The sequence below is a fragment of the Ophidiomyces ophidiicola genome (assembly GCF_022830035.1).
Source record: "Ophidiomyces ophidiicola strain CBS 122913 chromosome Unknown scaffold_16, whole genome shotgun sequence".
NCBI classification, from domain to species: domain Eukaryota; kingdom Fungi; phylum Ascomycota; class Eurotiomycetes; order Onygenales; family Onygenaceae; genus Ophidiomyces; species Ophidiomyces ophidiicola.
Genome location: NW_026054656.1, coordinates 174820 through 200793, shown reverse-complemented (window position 1 = coordinate 200793; position 25974 = coordinate 174820). Strand labels below are relative to the sequence as shown.

The window sequence follows — 25974 nt, the reverse complement described above, 5'->3', positions numbered from 1 at the left end:
TGCCAAATGAAGACGTGCTGTAGATAAATCGTCGAAAAAATGCCAAGTAATGAGAATAATGGATGAGGAAGAGATGTTCAAGAAAGAGAAGTTCCAAGAAAGCCAGGAGCCGTTCTGGGGGGCCAATTAAGTAGGAGAAAGATGTGGTAATTGTAAAAGAGACGATAGTGGAAAAATATGTATTGAGAATTGTAATGCCAACGCCCTAAGGCGGGATAGGTCGTTCCCGCGGGTATCTATCACGCCGGTGACGTTTTGGCCGGCGTTGGCACACGGCTTGCTCGCTTACCAGACGGAGTAGTTGTAGACGGTGACAATGGGATGCTCCCATTATTGCTAGTATTGCTATTATTGCTATTGCTGGCCGGAGGCTTTGATAGCGGCGCAAGGGCTCCGGACGCACCGCCGCCACCGTTCGGCACAATTGTCGATGTGGAGCTCGTCACCGAATCTTTGCCACCGGTCTTGGGATATACGCCAGCGACTGGGCTCTTGGGTGCCGGGCTTGCTTCTCGTTTGTTGGTAGCTAGCTTTTCGCCCTGGGCGGCGCATCCGGCGACAACGCTCAGTTGGGAGGATCTAAGAGTTGGAATCTTGGTTCCAGGAGAGCTTGTGAGTGCAGTATTTGTGATGGAAGCTTGTAGATGCTGGGGCACAGGTATCGATGTCGCGGAATCGAATCCACGCCATTTTCGCCAGCCCTCGAAGTCGATGAGAGCTTGCATACACCCCCATTCAGTCACTTTCTTTTCCAGCCATATCATGTTGACGGGCTAAATGCCAAGTTAGAAAAGGAGTCTTGGATATTTGTGGAACGAAGAGAGAGATATACCTTAGTTAGAAAATCATTACATCCAGCAGCCAATGCTTCGTCTCTATCACTTTGCAAGCTACTTGCTGTAAGTGCAACGATAATAACGGGACTTTTAACTAGCGACGTTTTGTCCAGGAAATCTTCTGGGGAGGGAGGCGAGGCGGCGTCATCTATCATCGCATGCGCGGACCCAGAGACGCCTTTTGAGAAAACGCCGATATCGTTCACCCTTTCTAATCTTCGAATTTCACGCGTAGCTTCTAGCCCATTCATCACAGGAAGCTGGATATCCATGAGAACTAAATGGAAGCCTCCGCCACGCCATTTGTTTACGGCTTCGCGCCCATTCATAGCAGTCTGCCATCTGACCTTCAGTCTTTTCATAAAAGCCTCTAATAGCTTCAGGTTGATTGTATTATCTTCAACGATGAGAACATTAATAGGGGGGATCGTGCCGTCGAGGAGACGTGCTGACGAGGGGCTAGAATCAGCAGTGGTACCACTGCTATTTTTCTTCAAGGCGCGGAACTTGACGGCCGGGCGAGGAGAGCTGACGCGAGCTGGAGGAGTATGAACGGATTTTGGAGGAACTTCGGTTACGGGAATTGGAGGAGTTGTGGTGGCTTGAGGAGAGGGCATGGACGGAACACCATTGACAGGAGGATCAACGGTATCTGTAATATCCGGGAAAGGCCAGAATAAAGCCGAAGTACGTTAACATTTGCACCACACGAAGTAAAATTAAGTTGAAAGCGCCTATGATGGGGCTCGCCTACCAGTTAAGTTGTTTACGGCAGGGGTCGCGCCTATGATTGTGGGAGAGGAGGTATGCTGGCGCGGGAATTTTGGACGGTGTTGGATATTGTGCCAGGAGCCACGGCTGCCTGGGGACGGAACGGCCGGTAATTGACCCGTGGTGATCACGGCCATTGAGTGTTGGTGAGAACTAGGTATACTGCCAGAGGATATTGAGCTCGGGACGTTAGGCGTTTGTATGACATGCATTGGAGGAAAATATTCGTCTGCTTCGCCGGGACGGATGTCTTCTTGGTGGGAATACGAAACATTGTGACGCGGGGAGGGTCTTGGGGTACGACGCTGTGGGGTCTCGATGATCAACGCTTCACCGACGGCTTGCCCGCCGGGATAGTAGTGATCCAGCGTGCGGCCGACGGGTTCTTCAGGGCCCAGGAAGCGCTCCGAATTGCTCTGCCGGCTCGAGGGCTCGCGTGGAACGAGCTTCAGCACAACATCTGGCGCATCAAAAGTGCGACCCAGAGAATTGGCGTATTTTCTCAAGATGGCTTCACGCAGATCGTCCACCAAGTCCTCCTCTGTCACGCAGACTAGCGTCGGGGACGATCCCGCGCGTTTAACCCATATCTTTCGACTGATCATGTCTGCTTGTATTGTTGGGGTTCCGCGCGAGAAATAGTCGCCACCGCTGCCTGGAGGTCCTGGCTCGAGGAGTGTTTTGATCAGACGCTGCTGTGATGCGGGCACCAACGACTGCCGGCGGATGGCTAGTGGAGGGCGCGTGGCAGGGATAGCAGAGGCTGGGACGAGTTTCGGCGGTGCAGTGGCGAGAGGAGAGGGTAAGGTCGCGATTTGGCTTGACTCGTCAACCACGTTGAGCGCGCGAGATGCTGCAGAGCGCGAGTCAGACCTGCGAACAGACAGAGACCTGCTAGAGGGCAAGCTGGCTTCTTTGAGAGAGGCACCAGAGCCGGGCTCTTCGGTGCGCCTCAGCGAATCGCCTCGTCTTGGAGCTTCAGACGCAGTGGGTGGAGGTGGTTCGTCGGCAAAATGGGTGTTCGAGGGACAGGGCTGGGGAGCTGGGGGAGCTTGAACTGCTGAACCGGGGCCAGCTGAGCTACAGTCAGGTTGCCGATCGAGCAGCTCTAAAGCGTCTTTCGCCTTCACCGTTTGGCCTAGGAGCTTGTCATTACTCTTATCCTGCGCAGTAGTGTCTGTGGCGGTCTCGAGGCTGCACCACGAGCCCCGTAACTGGTGATCGGCCGCCAAACGCGGCGTCGCATCCGCTGGCTTGGCACTGGTGGGAGATAATTTCTGGGAGGAGAGAGAGGTGCTGGAGGGGACCGATAGGCCTAATAGGCGTGGGCGAGGCGAGTCGGGGGGACGGGGGACGGCGTCGGGAGGTGCAGCGGCGGAGGTAGAGGGCGTAGAGGGCGTGCCGGCGAGGAGGAGGCGCTTAGGGGGAGAAGTCGACGGGCGTCGCAGCAGTTTTGCCGTCAGTCTCGACAGGCGATGGGAGGTTGTGGTGCTGGCGTCCTTGTCGCCGGCCATGGTTTTGGACAGGCCAAAACTTTCCAGGCAAGTTGATAAGATTTGCAGCCGAACCGCTCGGGCACGCACACAGTGCGGGTATGCCCACGCACGAACCAGCACAAGAAACCGCGCAGGCAGACGGATGGGTGTCTCTCAGACAGCGAGCTCACCGGCAGACACAGACAGCAGGCGAGAAGAGACGGACGGGCAGTGCAGCTATGGGCTGCCCCTGCAGCGCGCAGGAGTCACAGCCAGAGAAGCGCCAGGTGAGAAGCGCATTTCGGGGAGAGGCCCAAGGCCGTAGCTGGCGAAGCGTGTAGCAGGAGTGGCAGACGGGGAATTGCTCAAGCAGCAGGCCCTAGGGCAATGGCGAGTGGGAGGTGGGAGGTGGAGAGAGAGAAGAAGAAGAGTAGAAGAGAAGAAGAGGAAGAGGAAGAGGAAGAAGCGACGTCGAGAGTCACGACCCTCGAGCTGCCGCAGCGGCACGACAGCCCTGGCGGCAACGCCAACACGACCAACGACAACAACGACGTCGATAACAACAACAACTGACTCGTTAACTAATGGCTAGTCACCAGGTGAAGGTCCTGTCAGAATCCTCCCGCTCGTGCGTGTCCCACCTAGCAATGGCCGTGACTACGATACTTCCGGCTTCCTGTGATCCTCCACGGCTCTATGTATCATTGCCGGGCTCAACGACTGGACAACTATCATGATTCCTCACCAACAGCAATACTGGCCATTCACGGCCCTGGAAACACACGATCCACGCGCTCCTACAGGCAGTCGGCTTAGGCCCGTCCAGGAATATCCCCGATGCCTGCCCGCCCGTCCTATCAGCCGCCGCCTTGCCTGTATCCCAGAGCTTCAGGTAGCTGGTTGAAACAACAATCATGCCTCTAAAGAAACAACGCCAGCATAAGGACCCTTGTCTGCCAATTTCCCGCCCCAAACTCTCCTTCTGTCGGCGGATCATTCTCTCTCGAATTGCTCTTGGACCATGTACGGAGTAGTTACTCGATGACGGACAAAGCACTTCGTCGATCAGCATCCGTGCTCTGGTCCATTTCCGACCTTGGCCCGCCTCCACCACGGTAGCATCGTGTGGGTATATAACTAAGCAGCTTCCCTCCAGTCACAGAGCTGCGTTTAAAACTCTGGGGAACCCGGGCTGCGCTGGCTTGGGAGGTGGCAAACTTCTGACTGACAAGACAAGACGCGCCCATCCAGGCCATGCTTTCAAAATAAACCCGTCCTTTATCGAAAGACGGGACAGTTAGGACATCCTTTTATGCTCGACAAGCTCTTATCATCATAACTAGTTCGGCTCTAGTTACGTGCCGTGGAAGGAGTCGCATCGTCTTGGCCGTCTGTCCATGGGAAATCATTCGCGGCGACCCACGGTTGATGGCCCCATTATTTCGCTTCCAACGCCTACCTCGGGGAGAGCAAAGTTCTCCTGATCCTCTCTGCAGGTGCCGATCACCATAACTTATCTCCGAGCCGCCACCCCAAGCCAAATGCTTGTTTGTTCCTGGGTATCCGTGCTGATGGATTTTAGCTGAACCACAACTACTGATGCCCTATCATTAAAAAATTTTACGCTTTGAAGTGCATGTACAACACAGATTTGTGCATAAAGCCTATATTCCCATCAAATGCTGGATTTTGGACATTCCTGGGGGACTGATATAGGTCTACTGCATACGGAGTACATACTCAGAGTCTCCAAAATGCCAAAAGCAGATTTGCAAATCCACCAACAACAATTCCAGACAAAACCTTCGGAGAACCGGCTCATCCTTCGAGCATGTAACGAAGACCTGTATTCTTCACCGCTCAATAACGCTGAGAGAAGGATCCGAATCGTACGAATACATCGTAAACCCCAACGCCCTTACAGAAACAGATCACGATTTCTGTGCTTTACTACTGGACAATTCAAATCTGCTTTCAGGGTCTGGTATGCTCGAAGGAGTGGAGACTCCTTTGGCTTCAAGAACTTCATCAACTGTAAGGTTTGCAGCTTTTGCTTCCTTAAGAAGACCCCGATGCAGCAGACGCCACACAATGTGGCTACCAAAGATGCCTATTTCCAAAAAAAGTCTAACAGAACCCACATCAGCACTGCTATTTCCGATTTTCTTAGTGGGGACTTACACAACACAGTAGAGAACACATCCAAGAATATCTATAGAGCCCTCGGCAACTACATAGATGGTGATTAGCTACTCTTGCGATTCATTAAGGTCTACTCCATATCTTACCAAGAGCCAGTAGAGAGAATAATGCCCCCAATGCATCCATAGTAAGGAAAACCCAGTCTGAAAAAGAATTAGATATAGATGTTAAAAATTTAGTGCTTAGGAGAAAAGAAACCTACTAATTCCTACCACTCTTCCTCTCCTTTTCCAGATTTCCTTGTATGGAGTTACCAAACCTAGTACAAGGAGAATGGTCGCCATAATTCCGAACAAAAGGGCAGGCCAAGTGACGCCCTTTTTGTACGGTATCTAAGATGCAATTTTAGTAATTTCCCTATCACCGCATGTCCCACGGGAACTCATGCTCACCCTCAAGGTCAAGATGAAAAGAGCCTCTGAGCCACCCAGCAGCATAGCGATGACCACCGCGAGGATAATTGCCCGGGTAGTAGTATACTTACTGCCAAGGACCATGCTTCAGCAAATTCCCCCCGGACAAAAGTACAACTGGGGGTAGGTGGAGACTGACTGATGATAAATTAGAATTTGCGCCCAACATATCAAACTCAGCGTGCCAAAAATTTGTGGTTGGACCTGGATGGCTAAATTGACTTCCTAAAACATCCATTTAGCTAGAAATTCTTAAGGCTCGTTCTATCGAATGATATTGACTCTAAATTTACCTGTAAAACCATATAAATACCAAAAGGAGAAGCGCCTGGCTAATCGTGAGCGAGTGTCAGTTGGGGCGGGGGTGTCTGAGCAGCGTACATAGCCCCCATAACAGCATCATCGAGCCGGGTAAGCCATCTGTCTTCTTTCTCCTCCAATTATACCATATTTGGGGTATCAGCTGTATGCACCATAGAACAGTCCCAATGGTGCCTAGGACGTTAGCGGCGATGGGTATCTCCTTCCCCCCGGCCATGGTGTAGTTGACAAAATAAAAGTGTCCAGCAATCTATACACTCGGAATATAAAAATGAGATCCAGGTGGCTAACAGTGTGCTACTATGGGAGGTTCGGGTATAAATATGGCTCCACGAGATGGTAGACGAGCCCTGGTCCGGCCTCAAAATTAATCAATGGAAGAATAGATGATACATTGGGATCCTGAGTGGATATGAAGGACGCACAGCGTTGATGCAAGTCCTCTCTGCGCAAGGTGGCTTCCCAGGGAAACATCCAGCGTATTGAGAAGAAAGTGCTGCCAAACAAAGAGATCTGCGGGACGCAAACGCAGAGGAGAGGCGAATGGAGCAATGGACCGGAAATATATAGAGCAAAGTCACTCAGAAGGGGATATCTTTTCGTTTGTGTTAGCCGCCGGGCGGCCAGTCTTCAAGCTTGCTTCGCGGGATGCTGCTATCCATGTTTTCTCCTAGCAGCCTAGTGTGATTTCAACACACGCGAGGATTCTATTTCTCTGGTCGTTCCGAAATGTGCGACCATTCTCCTCGCAGACAGCCGAATGATGCTGCCAAACTCGAGACCCGAGATAGCGTTCCGGCACGCCAATGCAAATAAGCTCACACTTGGCCCTCCCAGCTAAACTCCGCCGGGAAAGAACACGCGCTTCAGACGAGCGGTCATGATCGGCGAGAAGACGTGAAGCGAGAACAGACGCCAAACGGGCCGATTCAGTGTTGCTTCGAGAGAGGGGGATACATAGGGCCGGGTACACGGAAGGGCGATCCTCCTCAACGCGCGCTCTGGTGGTCTGGAGAACAAACGGGATTGGAACCATAACCTGGCCAGCGCTGATAAACGCGCTTTCGGCATCGTCGGACGACCCTCTTTGTTTCGGGCGGCCGCAGCGCGTCACGACTCAAACGGCTGGATGGATTGTTAACCGCGGTGGTGCGGTTAATATGCACCTAATAACTACGGCTTTTAGTTCTATAGCGACGACTCGAGAAAGCCGAAGTGGAAGACCAGTGGATCATACACAATGCACTTTGCTATTGCTGCCAGTTCAGGCTGGAGGACTGACCCTCGGTGCCTTGCCGTCGCGGTGAGATCAAGAATCGACCTTGGCACTCTCATCGGTCGCAGTCTCGCAGAGACGACGCTGTGTACCTGTTTGCCCGGGATAATGCGCGATGCATGCACGTCCCTTTCCGCCCCAGGAAGACTCTCGGTCTGAGACTGCATCAAAAAACCAGAACGCTCGGGTACAATGCCTCATCTTCCCCCAGTAGTGCTGGCCTGAGATTCTGCATTGCGGCCTACGGAACTTCGTCGAGTCGTCCCGCTGGCCAACCAGGCGCCGACTGAGCAAATCTATGGGCAGGGAATCTCGGTGGAACCCTGCATGCCGTTTGCTGAGGGTTTAATATCCCGGCCCTTACTGGGTATTCTATGACCAGCCCCCAGGTTCGGCGAGTGCGAAGCCCTTCCGTATTTCTGGTTTCTAGTAGTTGATAAAGATATATCAACGCCGATGATTGACTTCTGGAATCAGATCCTGGCTTCCCCGCTGGATATTCCCCTGCCTTGCTTCTCGCTACCTTCTGTCAAGCAGCTCTTTTCCTAATATAGCCCTGGGATCCACCGTCGATGAGCTCGATGGTCGTGACGAAAATCTCGAGGTTCCTCTCTCCCTTTTGTTCAGCTGCTGTTCTCTGATGCTCACCGCTAGCTAGGGGTTGAAGATGAAACTGTGGGTTCCCGCCCCGAGGCAATATTAATTCCTGGCCTTTATGAGGGAAAATACGACGCATGCGTGTTGCATAGCTGTTTGGAGCTCGTTTTCCAGCCTCTGCATAGCCCCAAATGGCAAATGAACACAGGCTGCATGGACTAGATCCTTGATTCTGCAAGAAAATCAAGTATGTTGTTTATTGTAGGTACTTGTACGGAGTACGGATATAGTCTGCCATCATTGAAGAAACAAAGACATCTATCTGTCTATTCTCTACCTACCCATACATCTATGGTACTAACTAACTAAGCCTGCTTGCACCCCTAAGGGTACATATATAATATTTTTGCATCACAATAAATAGTTTTTGACCGGTAGACTGTATAGTTAATTATTATCTAGTTATCTAATTAAAAAAAATATTCTTCTTACTTATTGCATATTTCTTTTCGGTGGTGTTGCAGAAAAAAACAAGGCCCGAGCCGCGATTCGAACGCGGGGCCTCTCGCATACTAGAACCCCTTGTGGAGTTCGGGAAAACTGCCATCCCGAAGCGAGAATCATACCAACTAGACCACCCGGGCTGCGGGGATTGCCCGAGTCTGTTTCTTGCATCTCATAAAGCCTGTCTTGTCTCTGCTACTCTCGCATCCTTTGTGATCGTTCGCACCCCACGCTTCCTTTTACTCTGACACAACGCGGTCACAGCTTGTCTCTGATCGCGATCCGCCGGCCGCACGCCAGACGGCTGTCTACCACGTAGTTAGTTAGCGCGGTCTCCCACGCGTTCCTTCTTTTCCCTGGAGCCGTTCCTGAGCGGCGGTTTCGCGCCGTTTCTGTGTCAGCCCTACCGACCGATTCGGTCGGTGGTGAATAATGAATTGGAAGGGGGGAGGGGATTTCGGAGTGTTACGCGTATACAGCCCCCGTGGGCCGAACCTGGCCGCAAACGTACGGCACAAAGCCCACTCGACGGGCGACTAGGTTTCATTGGCATTCTTATATCTTCTGGATGTATCAGTTAATGGAGCCCCGGAAAATAAAATATTTGGAACGAATCTATTCGACACCCCCCAACTATTATAGGTAACACTCTGGGCGAGATAGAACCTAATTTATCGGGCATCTCTACATTGGTGAATGAACACGTCCAGTCTGGTGGTCATCAGTAGAAAACAAAACACAGGAAAAAAAAAAAGAAATCCCCCTTCAATACGGAGTGTACACGTCAACATAATAAGAAAAACACACATTAAAGGCAAATACTCGGATGGGATGTCTTTTTTTCCAAGGACAAAAAAATATACTCACAGGAGGTTGAAAAAAAAAAGGAAATAAGATAGTAGACTAGAAGGAAAAATCCATCAGGACATGACTTATGTATTGCAAAGGCCCCTTTCCACCATTGCGCCGGAAAAAAAGAGAGACGTTGAGCTAGATAAAGACAAAGGGATAAATAATATGGTCAAAGTTAATCGAACAAAGCCAGCGGGTATCAAGCGCAGAAACAGTCTTCTTTTCTGCCACACGGGGCAAGAAGGCTCCCATGAGCGTTACAGCCACCGGCTATCAGGCCTCATCAAAACAGTAGTAAAATAGCACTAGCTTGCATGCTCGCTTCAAAGCAGGATCAGATAATTCGATGGCGCAATTCCTGTTTCTCCCGTCGACTTTTTCGCCTGCCACCATCGCCCACTTACATCGGATACCTCTAGGATCTCGTGTTTTGTAAAGCTGATTTCATTGGCGTCATCGGGATTGGCCTCGTACGAGTAGATGGCTTTGGCACGGTACGGGTATTCGGTTGGTGGGCTGACTTCATTGCCTGCTCCTCCGGCCGCGTTACCGGTAGCAGCTAGGTTGACTTGCGAATTGCCAATGCCTGCGGTTCCGGCGGCTCCTGTTGGTCCTCCGAAGCCGGACATGGGGGACGAGGTTTCGAACCCATTCAGTTGAGCAGAGGTGTACATTTGTGGGGGTTGGTTGGATACGGTAGTATCGGGTCGATTGGTGTAGTGATTTGACATCTGGCTAGAGTTAAGATAAGGTGGCTGCTCTTTGTGCATGGCGAAGGAATCGATGTAGTTGCGAGAACGCGACTGAGGTGCCGAGCCGAAGTAAAAGATCCAAACAACCTGCAAAGGTCGTCGTTAGCTTCTTGCAAACGGATTCAGAGCACGCGGTGTCCCATACATTGACAATACAGAGGAGTAGAAAGCCAGCACCGGCCGCCTCTTTCGATCCAGACTTGTCCTTTATTAGGACGTCCACGGCGAATGTTGTAAATGCAAGGCCAGCTGAAACATAGCCGACGATCTAGGGACAGAGTCAGCGACATACGCCCCCGTTTATACCAGGAGTCAAGAAGCGTACTGCAGTGCTGTAGATGTGAGTGGTGCCCGTGGCCATGACATATGCGATGCCCATGATGCACAGGAACATATATGCCACGGTCCACCAATAGATATTTGGGAAAGAATCGCGAACACTAGAGATGATGGCCGAAATGAACGTGATTAACCAGGCGAGCTGGGGTGAGGGGAACGTTACGTTAGCATCGGACAGCATTGCGCAAGACACACGCAGACGAAGAACTCATACCAATGATATGGACACCGACGCCAACGCAAACGGGTCCCCGACCAGGTTGTCCAGGCTAATGCGAGCCATTGTGCCCTGACGCTGAGGAGGGTACTGGGGCGCCTTGTAGAGAGATGGAGAGGCCGTCGAGGGCTGAGTAACCATGAACGCAGTGCGGAATCAAGGCTTGGAGGGTGTTGGCGAAGACCAGGGTATGCAAGCCCAACCACACGCCCAGGTCAAGTCGATCGCAATCACACAGACGGCGTCTTTAAGGTCGTACAGGCGCTGCGGGCGCGCTCGACGCGGTTGCTATCAAGACGGAGAGTGGAGAAAAGACTACTACTGGGAAGGAGAGCGGGCTATCTGCGAAGCGGATCACGGCTCGACGGCAGGGCGCTCGCGGGCCGCGACATGGAAAGCGATGGAGGCGAGGAGGCAGTGAAGTCTGCGGAGATCGCAGTGGACAGGATTCGACGAGTCGCAGGGCAGAGGTTGAGGCGTGCTCTGCAAGGGCAGATATGGTCAAAGAATGCGACGAACAGCACCAGGCCGGCGAGAGAGAAGAGCGGACCGGGGGAGGGTCGGCAAGAGAAGGGCAAACAGGACGCAACGAGGCGGGCGAAGGAAAGAAAAAGAGAGCAAGAGAGTGAGCAGAGGCACGCAGCACAAGCAGAGGGTAGAAAGGAATGACGACAGGGCAGGACAGCCAGGAAGACGCTGAAGGGCGGAGTGTCGGAAAGGAGACGAGCGATAGAGCGCTGAAACAGGCGACGGGCGATTACGTGAGGGGGCTGGCTAGCGGTGGATTTGCATGCGAAACCCCCTGGCCCGTGGCGGCTGGCGGGCCCCGGAGCACTGGTGGTGAGCTAACTAGGCCTTAGGCTATCCACGCCCCGTCTCTGCGTGATGGATTCTTATTCTCTGGCGGAGCTGCCGATGGATGAACTGGCCAACTGTGTACCTGGTTGACGACCTAACCAACTACTAACTAACTACTGCGCATCCTCGCGCTGCCGCTCCAGCCGCCGCACCGCACGCTCTGCCCTGGTCACTCTCTCCTCCCACTCCCCCCAGAGCTCGCCGCCGCCCACAATCCCCACCTCTATCCATCGCTGCATCAGCAGCGCACTGCGCACCCGGAGTTCCGCCACCTCGTCCGCCTGCACTTCCTGCTCTTTCAGCAGCCGGTTGATTCGGGGCCGCAGCTCGATCAGCCCCGTCGACGCGCTGGCCGGCGGCACGGGCAGGTCCTGCAGCGAGCTCAGCCGTGACGCGGTCTCGGGGAATGCGGCCGCGTACGACAGCACGATCGACGCGAGCGATGGGGTGGAGAGCGTGCTGGGGACCGTCGTCGGGTCGGACGTCTGGAAGAGGTCGGGGTAGCGGGCATCTATGTATCACGCGAGTCGTCGTTAGCCATATAGAATCACAGTCCCAAGTCAATCTTCCTCGTAGAGCAAGAAAAAAAGAGAACCAGGCAGAATCCACGTAGATCATCATCATCATCATCATCATCGTCACCATCCCTTCCCCCAGCCTTCTTCGTATCGTGTAGTTATCCTGGGAGGGCAGCGCGTCTTACATAGCTTCAACACATCCTGCACCGCCGGCGCCTGCGCGCTCAGCACCTTCAACTCACGCTCCAACCCCGCCAGCCGCGCCGCAACCGTCTCTGCCGCAGACGCAGGCGGCGCAGCAACTCGCTCCGGCTCGCCGCTCCACGACGTCCGCCCGGTCAGGAGGTATTCGACCCGGCGCAACCGCGTTTCCAGCAGAGAGATCGTATCTGCCGCCGTCGACGTGAGCGTGTCTAGATCGTTGGGTTCCATGCCATTCGACCGAGTTATTTCTTCGTAGGTGACTTCGCTGGAGGCATTCGAGGAGAGAGGGGAGGTTCGGCTACAGGGCTCGACTTTGGTTTGGTTGGCGTGGGTGATGATCGTTCGAGATTCGTTTGTTCGCCCAAAACAGACAACGGACTAGATCGGCCAGCTGCCCCAGAGCTCAAGTAAATCTCAACAGGGATAGCAGCATATCTAGGTACTGCTTAGCACTTCGTTAATATATACCTATCCTTTCACTTCTTATCAAGAAGAATTATCTGAGTTTCAAACAATGTCAGCTGGCCCCTTTCCGTAACACCAAACGCCCCATACAATCGCGACAACCATGAGCATGAAGGTCTTATTATTCTATTTGTCTTCATAACATACTTCAAAATACAGGGTGCTCTGTTAATGCAAATGGGCGTAACCCCTACTATATAATATATCATATACACGCAAATATCAGTGTGGAAAAAATCGCGGCTTGGTCTTTGATCCTATCCTCCCTGAGGCTCATTTTCCTCTTTGATCGGGGCTGGAATCGAGCAATATCGACTAGAAGGGGGAGCCCGGCGGTTCGAGACTGTATCCACCAGCTCTTCGGGATGGGTGAGCGGGAAGTCGCCTTCAGATTGGACTACCCCATCCATGTCCATCTGATCTAGCACTATATTCTCCACTGTTTCCGAATCATCTTCTTTCTCTTCCAGTTCTAGCGCCTGGTTGAAAGTACAGATTTCATTCTCAAACAATTGGTTATCATGATCAACAAAAGCCTATTCGTATATTCATGTTAGCTACACGCATAATTGTTCGTAGGAATAGTCCATACCTGCAGGGGCGCTGGTAAGTCAAACTGTTGCTGGCAGATTGCATCTTCATTCGCATAGACAAGCAGGGCTGTGTGAGACTCCTCCTTTGCTGCCCGGAGAACCTCCACTTCTCTGGCCGTCGTAATGGTGAAACCAGTAACTTCGGTATTATCAGGCAACTTCACTCTGGCCTTCGACGAGTCAAGAACATAGTGGCTTCCATCCCGTGCGGAGCGTGCCAGCTCGTGTTTAGAGCGTCTCGAAGCAGCTTCCTTTGCATCATCCACAGAGTAGCTGATCCGCCACCATTGCCATTCCTGCTCCGGAGTCAAATCCTGGAATGTTTCTTTCACCGACTCTATCTCCGGAATCCGTTTCAGAATGTACAAGATGTGTCGTTGGGTGCACACGCCACGTAATTTGTATTTGTGAATTGGACCACCATCCTTCCCGTCATCGACGGTTAAATGCCTGGAAAACTTCTGCAACTCGCTCTTCACGCGTTCCTTCTCCTCGTGCAAGACTGCATAATGTGTCAGGAATACTGGAGGATATGGACAAAAGGAAGGGGGTGGGAGAAATCATACAACTAAGTTTCTTCTCAACCTTTTCCGCGATTGCTCTCAAATCGTTGATTAGTTTTTCTGACGCTTCAGTTCTAAGTGCCTGTTTCTCTGCCATTATAATATCGTCCAATGCATCAGTGCAACAAGATTTTTGCATCGCTATTCCAGCTCCTGTGGCCGTGCTTTCCAGCAGGGATGTGAACGGAATTGTTTCGCCATTGGGCATCTGACCAGCCGAATATTTCTCAATGAGCTTATCCAGGCGTTTTATTTTCACATTAGCTTCACGTCGGCGTTCTCGCAGTGTTCTAGCAAATCCAAGATTCGACTGTAAATAGCGATCCGAGTACCAAGTGGCTGGAATCTTGACCCCGACAGGTTTCCTTTCATCGCACGTCGATATTCGCATGATAAAAATGGGAGCCACATTTTCCATATATGCTTCGTCAAATCCCCGACCATCGGTGCAATCAGGCCAGAGGTTGGTATCTAGGACGTCGTACAGGGTGCTACCACCCTCAAGGTCATTTCCCAAATCTGCAACGGAAAAGGGTATCTTCGTTAGAGGTATACGTGAATTGATGTATTCTTGGACGACTACCGATTGAAATATACGATGGTCGCGAGAATTATCAAGATGTTGTGGAGAGGCCTCCAGTTGCCATTTTGCTAGAAAGTCCGCCAAAAGACCATCAGGAACATCGTCTGAGATCAACAAGCGATGCGCAAGGACATCAGCACTCCCAAAGGCACGGGTTGTGCCGTCTAGAAATGCCATTAGACGCTGGGTTTCTATGAGGACACGACTATCCTCCGGTTGAGACGTCTTTGCTAGAGCCCTTACTCCAATCCACCAGTTTGGATGATGACCATAGTCCGCCTCTATACGATGCCTCGCAATGAGTTCTTCTCGCGCTAGTGGAATCTCATGCAGTATTGTGAGGCAGGCGGCAAGATAAGGCGCATCTTCCGCAGGGCGGAGAAAAGCTGGCATGCCGTCCTCCCTTTTTCGCCCCTCTGGATCCGGGTTAACACACACTTCGGTGGTTGGAGATGGTTTGCATCGTGTGATGGCCCATGAGCTGGCATCATTCGACGGGACTGGGCCGAATTGCTGGTCTTGGTTCTCATGGGTGCTTACAGTTCCACTCTGTTGTCCTTCGCTGTCATAATCACGACCGAGCGATGCCGCAACGGCCTGTTGCATCTCACGGTCCTCCTGCTCCTCAAGAGTCATGTTACAGTCGCTGTCTACTCAGAGCGCCTAGTCAGCATCAAGAGACAACTGCAATATGCGGGGGATATCGTCACCTCCACGTTCTGCTTCTGTGCTTGTATTCGTGCCAATCCGGGACGGCGGGCGCGAGGGCGGCGCCGTAAAGGTACTATTATCATGTTCAATGTGGAATGATTCTGCAATCATGAAATATAGTCAGCTACAACTTCTGCATGTTTTGGATACCTCAAGAAGACAGTCTTAACTTTGAGCATTTTTATACGTGAAATCTTCCGGTTGTAGCAAAGGCGTAATGGGCCAGTCCCGCTGTTGTAACCAACGGACATTAGCCTTGAGCACAGTAGTTGGCGTCATATAACAACTCACCTCTGGTTGACACCTCGTAGGGTTCTCGAAGAAGGCATTGACGGCTTGGTTCGCATCTAGATTATGTGCCTGGCGAGAAGTTAGCTGTGGGCGACTTATACTACGAGGGTTGACTCGCGGAAACAATCAGCGGTTTACCTTCAGGAAACACTCCGCCTCATACCTGGAAGTATTCGTGATGGCAACGAACTCGTCGATTGCCTCCTTGGAGGGAGTGCCAGTCGCCATAGCCTCGCCGCGTCGTAGTTAGTTGGGCTGGTCCCGCGGTGCAGAAGAGAAAACAGCAACGGTGGGTTGACGAGCGTCATTCGTCTTGGCAGCGGGAGGTTGGCTAGTGACTTAAATTTAGTTACCGATTCGTGGGCAGCGGATGGCCTAGTTTCTCGGTTTCATGGGCCGGCGAAGGCCTTGTAGGCGTTGTGACAAGCTGGAGAAGCGCCGATGCGGATGCCTCGCGAGTTAATGAACGAGGTCGTTAGCTAGGACATCACAGCTGGCGGCTCCGGATGCGGCAGTGACAGGCGGGGAGACAACACGACGCCTGCGATACCGCCTCGTCCTCGCATTCTCCTTCCATCACGGCGCAATTCCTCTGATATAAGAACACTCTATGGACAGTGGATATTTCAAACCGTCGATTCTCCGAGCGCCGTCTGAAGTTGTTCCTACAGAGTTTACGGAGCATAGTTGTGCGCTACGTCTAGGTATTCTCTGGCATCAACGTTCAAGGGTCTGATCCCGCGGGCTCCCATTCGCGCCTTCGGCTACAGCAATACGATATCGGCTTTGAGCTCTACAGTCTCGAAGCAACGGCAGAACCGGGACCCTTTCCGGGCTGTCTGGGCAGCGTCGGAGCGCCGGGTGGCCACTGAGAGGTAGCTAACTACGCCTACTGGCCCGGGTCTCCGACAAGAATTCAATTTCGACACTGGACGATAGCGTGTTTTACCACCGCCGACGAGCAGCTCTCCCCCTTGCATTTGCTCGCTTCTTCTCGCCAGCTTCATGGCCTGTCGGACCTCGCGAGCCGAAATCGCTCTCGCCAGCCCGCCAAGCCGTCTCTCCGCGTTTCTCCCCAGAGCTAGTGCGCCGGCCTCTCCCCGCACAGCGCGGACCTCGATGCCGACCCGACCAAGACTTTTCGGAGCGCCGCTGGATAGTTAAAGCGGACCAATGTCGCTCTGTGCTCTGCTGCAACGACCGTGCTCGCCCCTGTCCGTTCCCTGCTGACCTTCCCCGGTCCCAACCTCCTCGAGCCTTGACACAATGGCCCGCTCTCAGCTGTGGAGACTGTCACGCTTCTGCAGAGCGCAGATTGCATCTCTCGGCTGCAGGCGAAGCATGCTTACACAAAGCTATGCCCGTGGCCCGTCGGAGGTCAGTAGGAATACCCTTTGCATTGCCAGGCCGGCGGCAGCGCCATTGATGTCTAGAATCCAGGAGCTAACTAGCCATTGCTGCACCTTTGCAAGCAAGCTTAGCTCTTCTAGCCCCCGTTGTTCGAGCAGACCGTTGGAGACCACTTTGCGAACATTGTGAATAAGCATGGAGATAACACAGCGTTGGTGTTTTGAATGGTACCCGGTTGCAGGCCCAGTGCTGACACGATGCTTGCCAGGGTTATTTCGAAGCATCAGCAGCAAAGGCTCACATATCACGAGCTGGATCTGAAGAGCAATGCCTTAGCGCGAGGGCTGGCATCGATAGGAGTCACAAAGGGAGACCGGGTAGCTGTTTCGCTGGGAAATGGCATTGAATACGCAGTCGTATGGCATCTGCGCGGGCATGTCTACGGGCTCCAAGCTAAAATTGTTTCTGGATAGGCTACATACGCCCTGTTCAAGCTAGGAGCAATCTTGGTGAGCTCAGACCAAGCATTTTAAGTGGTACTCACTGCTAATGACGCCTCAAGGTGCCCTTGAATCCGAATTTCAACATCGCTCAAGTGACAGCAGCTCTCGGTCATCTGTCGGCTACTCATCTGATCATCAGCACCGAGGCGAACCTCCCACGACGCGAGCCCAGATCGAATATCCCATTACTGTCGCAGATTGTCACCAACCTCAGCGGCCCCAAAATCGAGTCGCAGCTGGTCCCTTCGCTCAAACACATTGTACTTGTGCAGAATGATCCCGGCCGCATCGATACATCCGCTTTTCAATGCACGACGCTCTTCTCTTCACTCCTGTCCGAGCTTTCACAGGACCAGAGCCCTTTGCCGTTTCAAAACCTCGATCCAAACGACATTGTGAATATCCAGTTTACTTCCGGGACAACGTCGATGCCAAAGGCAGCTTGTTTGTCCCACCGATCAATTCTGAACAACGGGGCGCAAATAGGAGACCGGATGCTTCTTACGCCTAAAGATGTTGTTTGTTGTCCACCCCCACTGTTCCATTGTTTTGGCTGCATTTTGGGATACATGGCAACAGCAACCCATGGCGCTGCGATCGTATTTCCCTCTGAATCGTTCAATGCGGTCGCAACTCTCAAGGCAGTCCAGGAAGAGAAATGCACTGCACTCTATGGTGTCCCTACAATGTTCGTCGAGGAGCTAGAGCTGCTAGCGGATGGCACGGTCCCATACGAGAGTTTCCAGTACTTGCGAACGGGAATCGCTGCCGGCAGTAGTATTCCCGCGGAGTTAATGAAGAAATTGCACAAAACTCTGAACCTTACGGAGCTCACTATCTGCTACGGTATGACAGAAACGAGTCCCGTGTCGTGCATGACGACAACAGATGACCCAATCGACAAACGCATCAACAGTGTTGGCCGGCTGATGCCTCATGTGGAAGCGAAAGTGGTCAATCCGGTAGACCACGACGAAATCTTACCAGTTGGTTCTAAAGGGGAGTTGGCTGTCAGTGGCTATCTGGTAATGAAGGAGTATTGGAACGCCCCAGAACAAACCGCTGCAGCCATGCGGAAAGATCAAGATGGGAAAGTCTGGATGCATGTGAGTATTCTCTCCCCTCTGCTTTTGATTTTTTTTTCCCTTCCAAAAGTGGGGTTTATCAAAGCCCTAACCGTCTGGATCTATAGACCGGTGACGAGGCCACGATGTCAGCAGACGGCTACGTAACCATCACGGGCCGCATCAAAGACCTTATCATCCGGGGAGGCGAGAACATCCACCCATTGGAGATCGAGAACTGCCTTTTCGCACACCCTGGCGTTTCGAATGTGTCTGTAGTCGGCGTGCCGGACGCCAAATACGGTGAAGTCGTCGCCGCGTTCGTCGTCGCACGGGACGAGGGACAGAAGAGGGTGACAATCGAAGAGATTCGGTCATGGGTGAGAAAGAAGCTCAGCAGCCATCTGGGTACGTACGCTTCTCCGCTGCTTTTCTTTTCTTTTTTTCCATTGGAGTTCGTATTCGACGTTCTCGTCATGAAGCACACGCAAGTGCCGTGCGGGGAGAGCACCCGGGGCACCGTTCAATGGCCTGGGGATCGTCGCTGATATCGCGATGCGTCGTCCGTCGACCCGCCAAGGTCCCGACTGTTGGTCGAGACGAGAGCTTCGAGAGCTTGTTTTTGCTTGTCTTCGTGGCCGGGCCGCTCTCCTTGCTTTTTTCTCTTCCTTTCTTTTCACCGCGCATTCCCAACATCTCGTATCAACCGCACCAGCGAGCTCAGACAGCCTGCGTTTTATTCCTCCCTCGTTTATTTTTAAACAAAAAGCCCCGTCTCTTTTCCCCATGCGCCCCCGTTCTCCGTCTGTATCGTAAATAACGATACGCTCATCCTCTCTGCCCTGTTTTTGTCCTGCCCACGTCGCTAGTCAGTCCCGTCCTTGCAGAGAGTTTGCGCTGTTCTGTCGCTGGCGCAGCTCGTGGCCGGCGATAACTAGCGGCCGCCACATCTTTTGGACCTCGGGGCCGATCTGGGCTCTCTCTCGCCCAATCCATGCGATCGTGTGCGGCGTGCAGCCAGTGGCGTACAACGCCGGAGACCACGAGGCCTGGTCCCAAGCACTAGCTAGCCGCCGCCGCTGCGATTCTTCAGGCCAGCCCTTTTTTTTTTTTGCCCTTGTCCTCCGGTCTCAAATCCTCCCCAACTCTGTTCGAGAGCTTGCTAGATAAGTGTTACTGGCGCGCGATACACGTGCGGTCTGGTAGCTGTCCGGCTGGTTGCACGGAAACGCTCTTCTCGCGTTGCTGAAAGTCTATCCCAGCGATCAGCAAGTCACGTCCGTGGGCCGCGATGGCTGGCCAACCGCTCCCTCCCGATGTAACTCAAATCCTGTCGTTTCTTTTTTTTGTTTATCTTTTCTTCTTTCATTCTGTTGTCTCTCTCTCTTTCTCCGGTGCGCTCAAGACTCTAGGCTTCGGTCTTTATTTTGCGCATTACGCGGTCCATACTGATCATCCAGCCTCTTGCTGACCCCGCAACCTCTCCTACTTAGTGCCTAAGTTCGTGTTCTATCTGAGCGACACCGAGTTCCCGAAGACGGCCAGCGGCAAGATCCAGAAGTTTGCCCTGCGTGAGCGAGCAATTAAGCTGTTGAAAGAGGAAGCGGAGCTGAAAGCTTAACATGGACGTTGATATTCCATATATATCTTCAACGATGATTGGGCCGTCTTTCGGAACACGTAGGAGCCCGAAGCGGCCTGAGACGTCAGGGCTTCATGGTTACAAGAAGTTTACGGAGGGAGAGGGAGGGGCAGGCAGGCAGGGCGTGCGGGTAACTCGGTACGCTGGAAGTGGGACCTGGGATATATACAGATTTTCCGTACGGGATACCTGCAGCTGTACAATTGTCATAGGTCCAAGATAGCGGTACGGACTCCAAAGGAGATATATACATACCACGTTTAATAGCAAGCGGTGTTATCTTATTTGATAGAATTGGAGGTTAGTTATTTTACGATTTAAGCTCCGGTTCCCTTCGGTCCCTAAATTGGTTAATATCAGGGATTGTGTACCGCTATCAACCGGAGGGGACCCGAATGCGGGCGTTATTGCCTGTATGTTGGCATATATGTGACTTCAGACATCCATACTACACAATGTGATACTGAACACGTTCGGTGGTCGCAATATACCTCCATCGTGCCGGTATTTCTGAATCCAAGCCTGGTTTTTTTTCCTCCCGTGGGTGTCTGATGGCGGGGCATGCTCACGATAGACAATCGTGTGTCTAGCACACCCAGCTCGCTTCAGTCAGCCTTATACAGATCTTTTTGGTTTGCATGTTTTCGGGGTCTGTGAGACTTGGAAGTCTGGTTTTTAATGGTGATACACAAAGTTCTGAGCCAGACTTTGGTTTTTGCAGACCGGCATACAGCAGGCCAAAAAGAGAAAGAGAGGGGGTGAGGGGGTGTGAAAGTATCGAAGATACGTTTTGTATTATATTTTCATTCTTAATGGATGTATGTACGTATGTCAGACCGAACTTGAGCCAATTCATGCCTAACGCCTCGGGGGGTATCCGTACTTCGTCCATGGATGTTGAAACGCGCAGCCTCGAACGAACCCGTATCTCATCTCCGGAGAAGCACGGAACATTCCAACGACGAGTCAAACATACATATTCTCCGTATGCAGATAGACATCTGAGCGCCCATTCCTCCCTTGCGGAGGAATTGTCACCGAAATGCCCAATGACACTCGCGGGAAAAGCCACAAAAAAGACTGGGCCTGCCCAATTTTTTTTCCCTCCCTCCCCATTCAGTAACCATCAGTAATCATGCTCGATCGACAAGCTGCCAACGGTTCCAGTAGTCAAAGGGGTGTGTGTGGCCGACCATGGAATCGATCCAACACCCAATTCCCCTACCAATGAATAGCACGTCAGAAATAGGCGACGAATGGGCTTCGGCCGGTTGATAATCGCAAACGAAGGGGGAAAAAGTTTCTGTATCAAGTAAGCAAGCCGCAGCACCATCAGCGTCATCGTCATCGCAAACCGGCCTTGAAAAAAAGGCGCGAATCCGAATGGCACCGCAAAACAATGTCCAGGAACCGGCCTCATATGACGCTGCTCTGGCCATCCCCCGGCATGGGTGCCTGGGCACACCCTCAGGGAAAAAATCATTCGATACCTATTAGGCTTCAGGTCCAGCTGCGCGCAAAAGCGACAAGCCCAGCTCTGCGCGCGCGCGTTGTGGTCGCAGCCACGTAAGTGGTCTCTGGGCGCAAAGACCAGCACGGCAAGGGCCCTGCGCGGGGTTTGGCCCTTTTGAGAGCGAGCTGACACGACGCGCAGTCACGGGGCGATTCCGCGCACGGGCAAGAGTGAGCGACGGGACGCTCCGCTGCGCTCGCCTGGGCTGGCGGGCCTTGGGGGTTGCGCCAGAACTGCGCTTGGCGGGTCGCGCAGCAACGCGGAGAACCCAAACAATGACGCCATGGGAGTCGCTTATGTAAGACAATCTGAGTCAGCAGCGGTCCAGCGGCAGCCGCGGGAAGGCGAAACTCAAGCGAGCAAGCGAGAGGCGAAGCACCGCCCGGAACGATTCTGCGGCAAAACAGCCAGCCTGGGGGTGGTGGTGGCCACGTCGGGGCAGCCCGCAGCCAGCCCCAGAGTTAGTTCATATCCTGCCGTCATGTCCGTAGGGCTCGAAGCATGCCTGCTTTGCTGACGGTCGCGATGACGCTGACGACGCCGCAACGAACCTCCCCCCTCCCCTCCCCTCGACTCGAGGCCGCCGCCGTCATCTGACACCCGCTCAGCTTTATATACTTTTTCGCTCTCCGCGCTCCTTGCCGCTTTCGCTCCTTCGAATCCCACACAAGCAGGAGGGCACGTGGCGCCGCCGTCCAAGGGCAAACCCGCGACTTGTTCATGCACGAAAGCCGCGCTTGCAGGCTGCTTGGCGGCGGTTTTGACGTACATCGAGCCCACGCCTGCAGGGTGGCCGCAGTGCCAATTCCCGGGGCCTGTGCATGGGGGACTTCGGGGCCAGGAAGACGAGGGTGGCCTGTTTTTTCGGTTTTTGTTGGCCGTATTTTTGCTGCGTTGCGCTGGGCAGAGGGCTGGCTGGCTGGCGATGATGTCGCTGTGTCTTGCCGCCGCCGCCTCCCAACGCCAGACTTCCCCAGGCTCCATTGCTCCGCTTCGGCCGTTTCATTCACGCCGACCGGTTTTTCGCACCCAGAAACCCAGCTGCCACCCAGCTTCCATACCCTGCTGACATAAGCCGGTCGCCGTTACCGCTAGCTGCAAGAGGGAAGACTCCAGAACGGCCGGCGATCGGGCCGTTCGCCGCTACCATTGGCCCGCGGGGCTGGTGTAACGGTATGTACTGTACCGTCACGCACTCAGCAGTCTGGAAAACAGCCACGTGGGTCACGTGAACATGGCGTTGCAACTCCAGGCGATGGCCGTAATAATGGCTGCGAAAAATGCCGCATTCGGCGGGCGTGCTGGCCCTGTACGGGCTTGTAACTCGTATGTCTGCGTGTGTGGGACGGAAAGTGAGGCGGCCAGGAGTGGAGGCGCGCGCCGTGCTGATATAAATATCTCTGGCCGCTGGCTTGGGTGCATGTATGTACCAGCCGTGCAGCTCGCTGCAGCGACGGTACATAGGCGGCCGGACGAGGGCTTGAACACACCTGGACGATATCACCTGGGCTATGGGCGGTTCCTCTTTTCCAGCTGCAAAGCACCCCCATGCCGACTGCAAGGCAGGGGCTGGGGGGCACCCTAGGGCACGGAATCGATGAAACCTGAATGCTCTGCGTCGGCCAGGCCTTCGCCGTGCGAAAGCTGGCTTGTCGACAACCCAGACGATGACCACCCCCATGCTCCCTTTGTGGCAAGGGCCGCATGCAGCTTCGAAGAGCTTGGACCAGCGTGCAGCGCGGAAACAGGAATGCCAGGATGCTGTTCCGTCGATGACTCGATAATTCCCCTGTCAAGCCCCTTTTTTTATTTGGTCTTCACTTCAAACGCGTGTATACCATGGCTTCTCCAGCGTAATCGTAGTCGTAGTCGTAGCCGCTCTTAGCACTTATCCGTGATATGTCGTTGTCAGCCAGTAGCGCGGCGATTCTCCGCACGCGGCGTCTCACGCCTCCCGCAAACCTACGATAGGCGACAATCGGAGGTCAATCAACGCTTCTCTAAGGTTTGCTCTTGAGGCGGGGAGGCTGTCTAGTGTGGACGGAGAGCACGCCCAACGCCTGATAGTTGCTTTTCGGGAAGGAAGTTTCCCCCTCCTACACCAACACGAGTAGGGTGATCCAACCCCGGATTTATTTCTCCATGGCGAAGCTTTGAGGAATTTGTTGATCGTCTTCACATCACCTTGGCTGACAGCTTGGCAGTTATGCGAGAAATATTTCTGTTCCCCAAGACCATCCAAGACCTGCAGGAAGTAAAGACGGAGCAATCAAAACAAAATGAAAATTTTTTTTTTCTCTGAACTTTGGATGAAAAGGAATCCAAAAAAGAAAAAGGACAATCCAGCGAACTTGAGAGAGACATACATACATACATACCGTACGCAGTACATGCTCGCCTCGCCTCTAAGCGGGCATCCACGTCTCAAAGCTTCTCGCCACCTTCAACAGTGCAGAACAGGAAAGTGTTCAATGTTGCCTTGCATCTGCATCTGTGATTGACCTCGCATCACATGTTGATTCGTCGCTGGCCAGCTTTCGTCCAACCCTAGATGATGTGTTGTCAGCTTTTCTCGCCAAAGGATCGAAACCCATTTTTATCTTATTCTTATTTTTCAATGAAACACATCAAGGCGTAGGTTCCCGATTTTTTGTATGGAGTACGCATATAGTTATGAGTTGACAAATAAAATAGCGTAGGTATTTTTCTTGGAAATTGAAACCCATTATTATTATTATTGTCTGGTCCACCACTGCTTCATCTGAGACTGGTTCCAAAGTGTCGCGTGTCTAATTTCAAAACAAGCATTTTCTCGCCCTTGCTTGTTCGCGAAAAAGGAAATAAATACCCCATAAGAAAGGGAGTACCAGACAAGTAGGGAGGAGAGGATGAGCGGTGTAGGAATAGACTATGGTGCTGTTTTTTTAAAGGAAAGTAAAACGACAGACGCCCGCTTGGAACCGGAAAAGCCGTGCGTGTCAGGATGAATAAAATAAATAGCCTCAAATCATAACACGACAACCCCTGGTCAACGATCGATTATTGAAAATACACATGGCTATTTTCTTACCATGACAAGCTAGCGAAAAAATACTGGGCACGGAGGAACATAATTGCGACATTTTTTTGGCTTCTCTTGGGGACTGCTGTCTTTGGCCCACTGGGAAGCAAAGCCGGACCGGTGTCTGTGCTTTCGATTGCCCCATGCCGGGGCAGGAGTATTTGTTAATTACTAAACTTAAGACGGTCAAGACAAGAGCTGGGGGAAGGAGAAGAGCCGGGCTGGTTCAATAGCATGACCCATTAATGAGGCAGAGCAATTGCCTCAGAATTGGCCCTGGAAAGCGGTGTCGATTGAGTCTGAGCGACAATTAATTTTCGTTTTGCTCCCATCGACATAGGGATTATTGTGGTTGGGAGGGAGAAGCCATCTCTGGCGTTTCCGCGAACGCGACCACGGCAAGAATGAGACTGTAGTGTTTTGATCTGTCGATATGCAGTAGGCCATGCAAGGCAGATTTTTAGAGCTCGCGCGAGACGTTGCCCTTTCTGCCATAGCTGCAGCTCGTCGTGGACACGCATGGGGGGGAGAAGACCCACAGAACGCCAGGCCCCACGAAGCTGTTCCTCGATGGCTGCAGCCGAAAAAAAAGGAGAAAGAGAAAAAGCAACAACGCCCATCTGGCGCTAACTAGATTGCCTGCTGGGTGAAGTCGGATGGTCGTGTGTGCGAAGACGCAGGTCGGTGAAGGGCAGCGCCCGCTCAGGCGTGGACAGACAGTCGCGGTGGCCGTCCACGTCGGGGACGAACAACACGCACACATACCAGGGCGGAACGAGTACGGTACGGTAAGGGCGGCCATGACGTCCCAAGGCTCGGCACCGATTTCCGTCAGCAGATATGCAGGCATATTCCATGGCGCACATCGCCCAAAAAAAGAATTTATGAAATGTGGGGACGCCGGGCTTTCCGCGCTAGCCCGGCGTGGGCTAGTGCGGCAGCGAGGCGGCGAGACGCAGCAAAACCCGCGATCGGCCGGCGGAGAGCGAGAGAGGAGGGCGGGCGCAGTGGCACCTCCACGGCTTGGCGCGTGGATGGCTTTGTGCGGCCAGTTTGACAGCATCGGCCAAGAGGGAATGGAGGACAACGACAACAACAGCAACAGCATAACAGTATTTATATATATATATGCTACGGCGGTGTGGTGACGGAGATCCACCGGTCTGGCGCTTATCAGCGATCCCAGGGCGCGCCTTGGAACGACGGCCGCTTATCATCAGTCTAGCCAGAGAATAATATATTATTACACTCCCGTTATCTCGGTTCCCACTCCCAGAGCAGATCTGCTCCGTGCAGCCCTTTCATCACCGCTATTTCTTTCTGCTATTTGCCAATCGTCATTTCTTCTTGGTTTGTGCGTGGCCGTGAATCAGCATCGCCTCGGCCTGGCAACTCGGCCGATCGCCTCTCCAACGCGCTGGAATCCAGCATCCCGGCCAGCTGGTATCCGCAGCCAGCCTGTCGCCATAATTATTACTGCATATATATATAGCCGTTCTA

The 25974-nt window shown here is 52.9% G+C and overlaps 4 protein-coding genes and 1 non-coding gene across 5 annotated transcripts; 1 reads left to right on the top strand and 4 right to left on the bottom strand.

Moving 5' to 3' along the window:
- Positions 1-239: 239 nt before the first annotated feature.
- Positions 240-3121, bottom strand: MgSsk1 (Two-component response regulator SSK1p; the record flags this gene model as incomplete). Its single annotated transcript, XM_049253211.1, has 3 exons — positions 240-773; positions 833-1488; positions 1591-3121. The coding sequence occupies 3 exons, from the start codon at positions 3119-3121 to the stop codon at positions 240-242; spliced, it is 2721 nt and encodes a 906-aa protein (XP_049107806.1).
- A 5304-nt stretch (positions 3122-8425) lies between these two features.
- On the bottom strand, positions 8426-8535 carry LOZ57_004165. Its single transcript has one exon. It is a non-coding gene; the product is annotated as a tRNA-Pro (tRNA).
- A 1035-nt stretch (positions 8536-9570) lies between these two features.
- Positions 9571-10621, bottom strand: SHO1 (Transmembrane osmosensor; the record flags this gene model as incomplete). Its single annotated transcript, XM_049253210.1, has 4 exons — positions 9571-10086; positions 10145-10267; positions 10325-10480; positions 10553-10621. 4 exons carry the CDS (start codon positions 10619-10621, stop codon positions 9571-9573), a joined length of 864 nt encoding a protein of 287 aa, XP_049107805.1.
- A 2236-nt stretch (positions 10622-12857) lies between these two features.
- Positions 12858-15569, bottom strand: LOZ57_004163 (uncharacterized protein; the record flags this gene model as incomplete). The annotated part of the gene is made up of 7 exons (XM_049253209.1): positions 12858-13136; positions 13193-13695; positions 13760-14989; positions 15050-15151; positions 15221-15281; positions 15342-15410; positions 15480-15569. 7 exons carry the CDS (start codon positions 15567-15569, stop codon positions 12858-12860), a joined length of 2334 nt encoding a protein of 777 aa, XP_049107804.1.
- A 1379-nt stretch (positions 15570-16948) lies between these two features.
- On the top strand, positions 16949-19879 carry LOZ57_004162 (uncharacterized protein; the record flags this gene model as incomplete). Its single annotated transcript, XM_049253208.1, has 5 exons — positions 16949-17107; positions 17165-17200; positions 17254-18300; positions 18387-18666; positions 19752-19879. The coding sequence occupies 5 exons, from the start codon at positions 16949-16951 to the stop codon at positions 19877-19879; spliced, it is 1650 nt and encodes a 549-aa protein (XP_049107803.1).
- Between the last annotated feature and the right edge of the window lie 6095 nt (positions 19880-25974).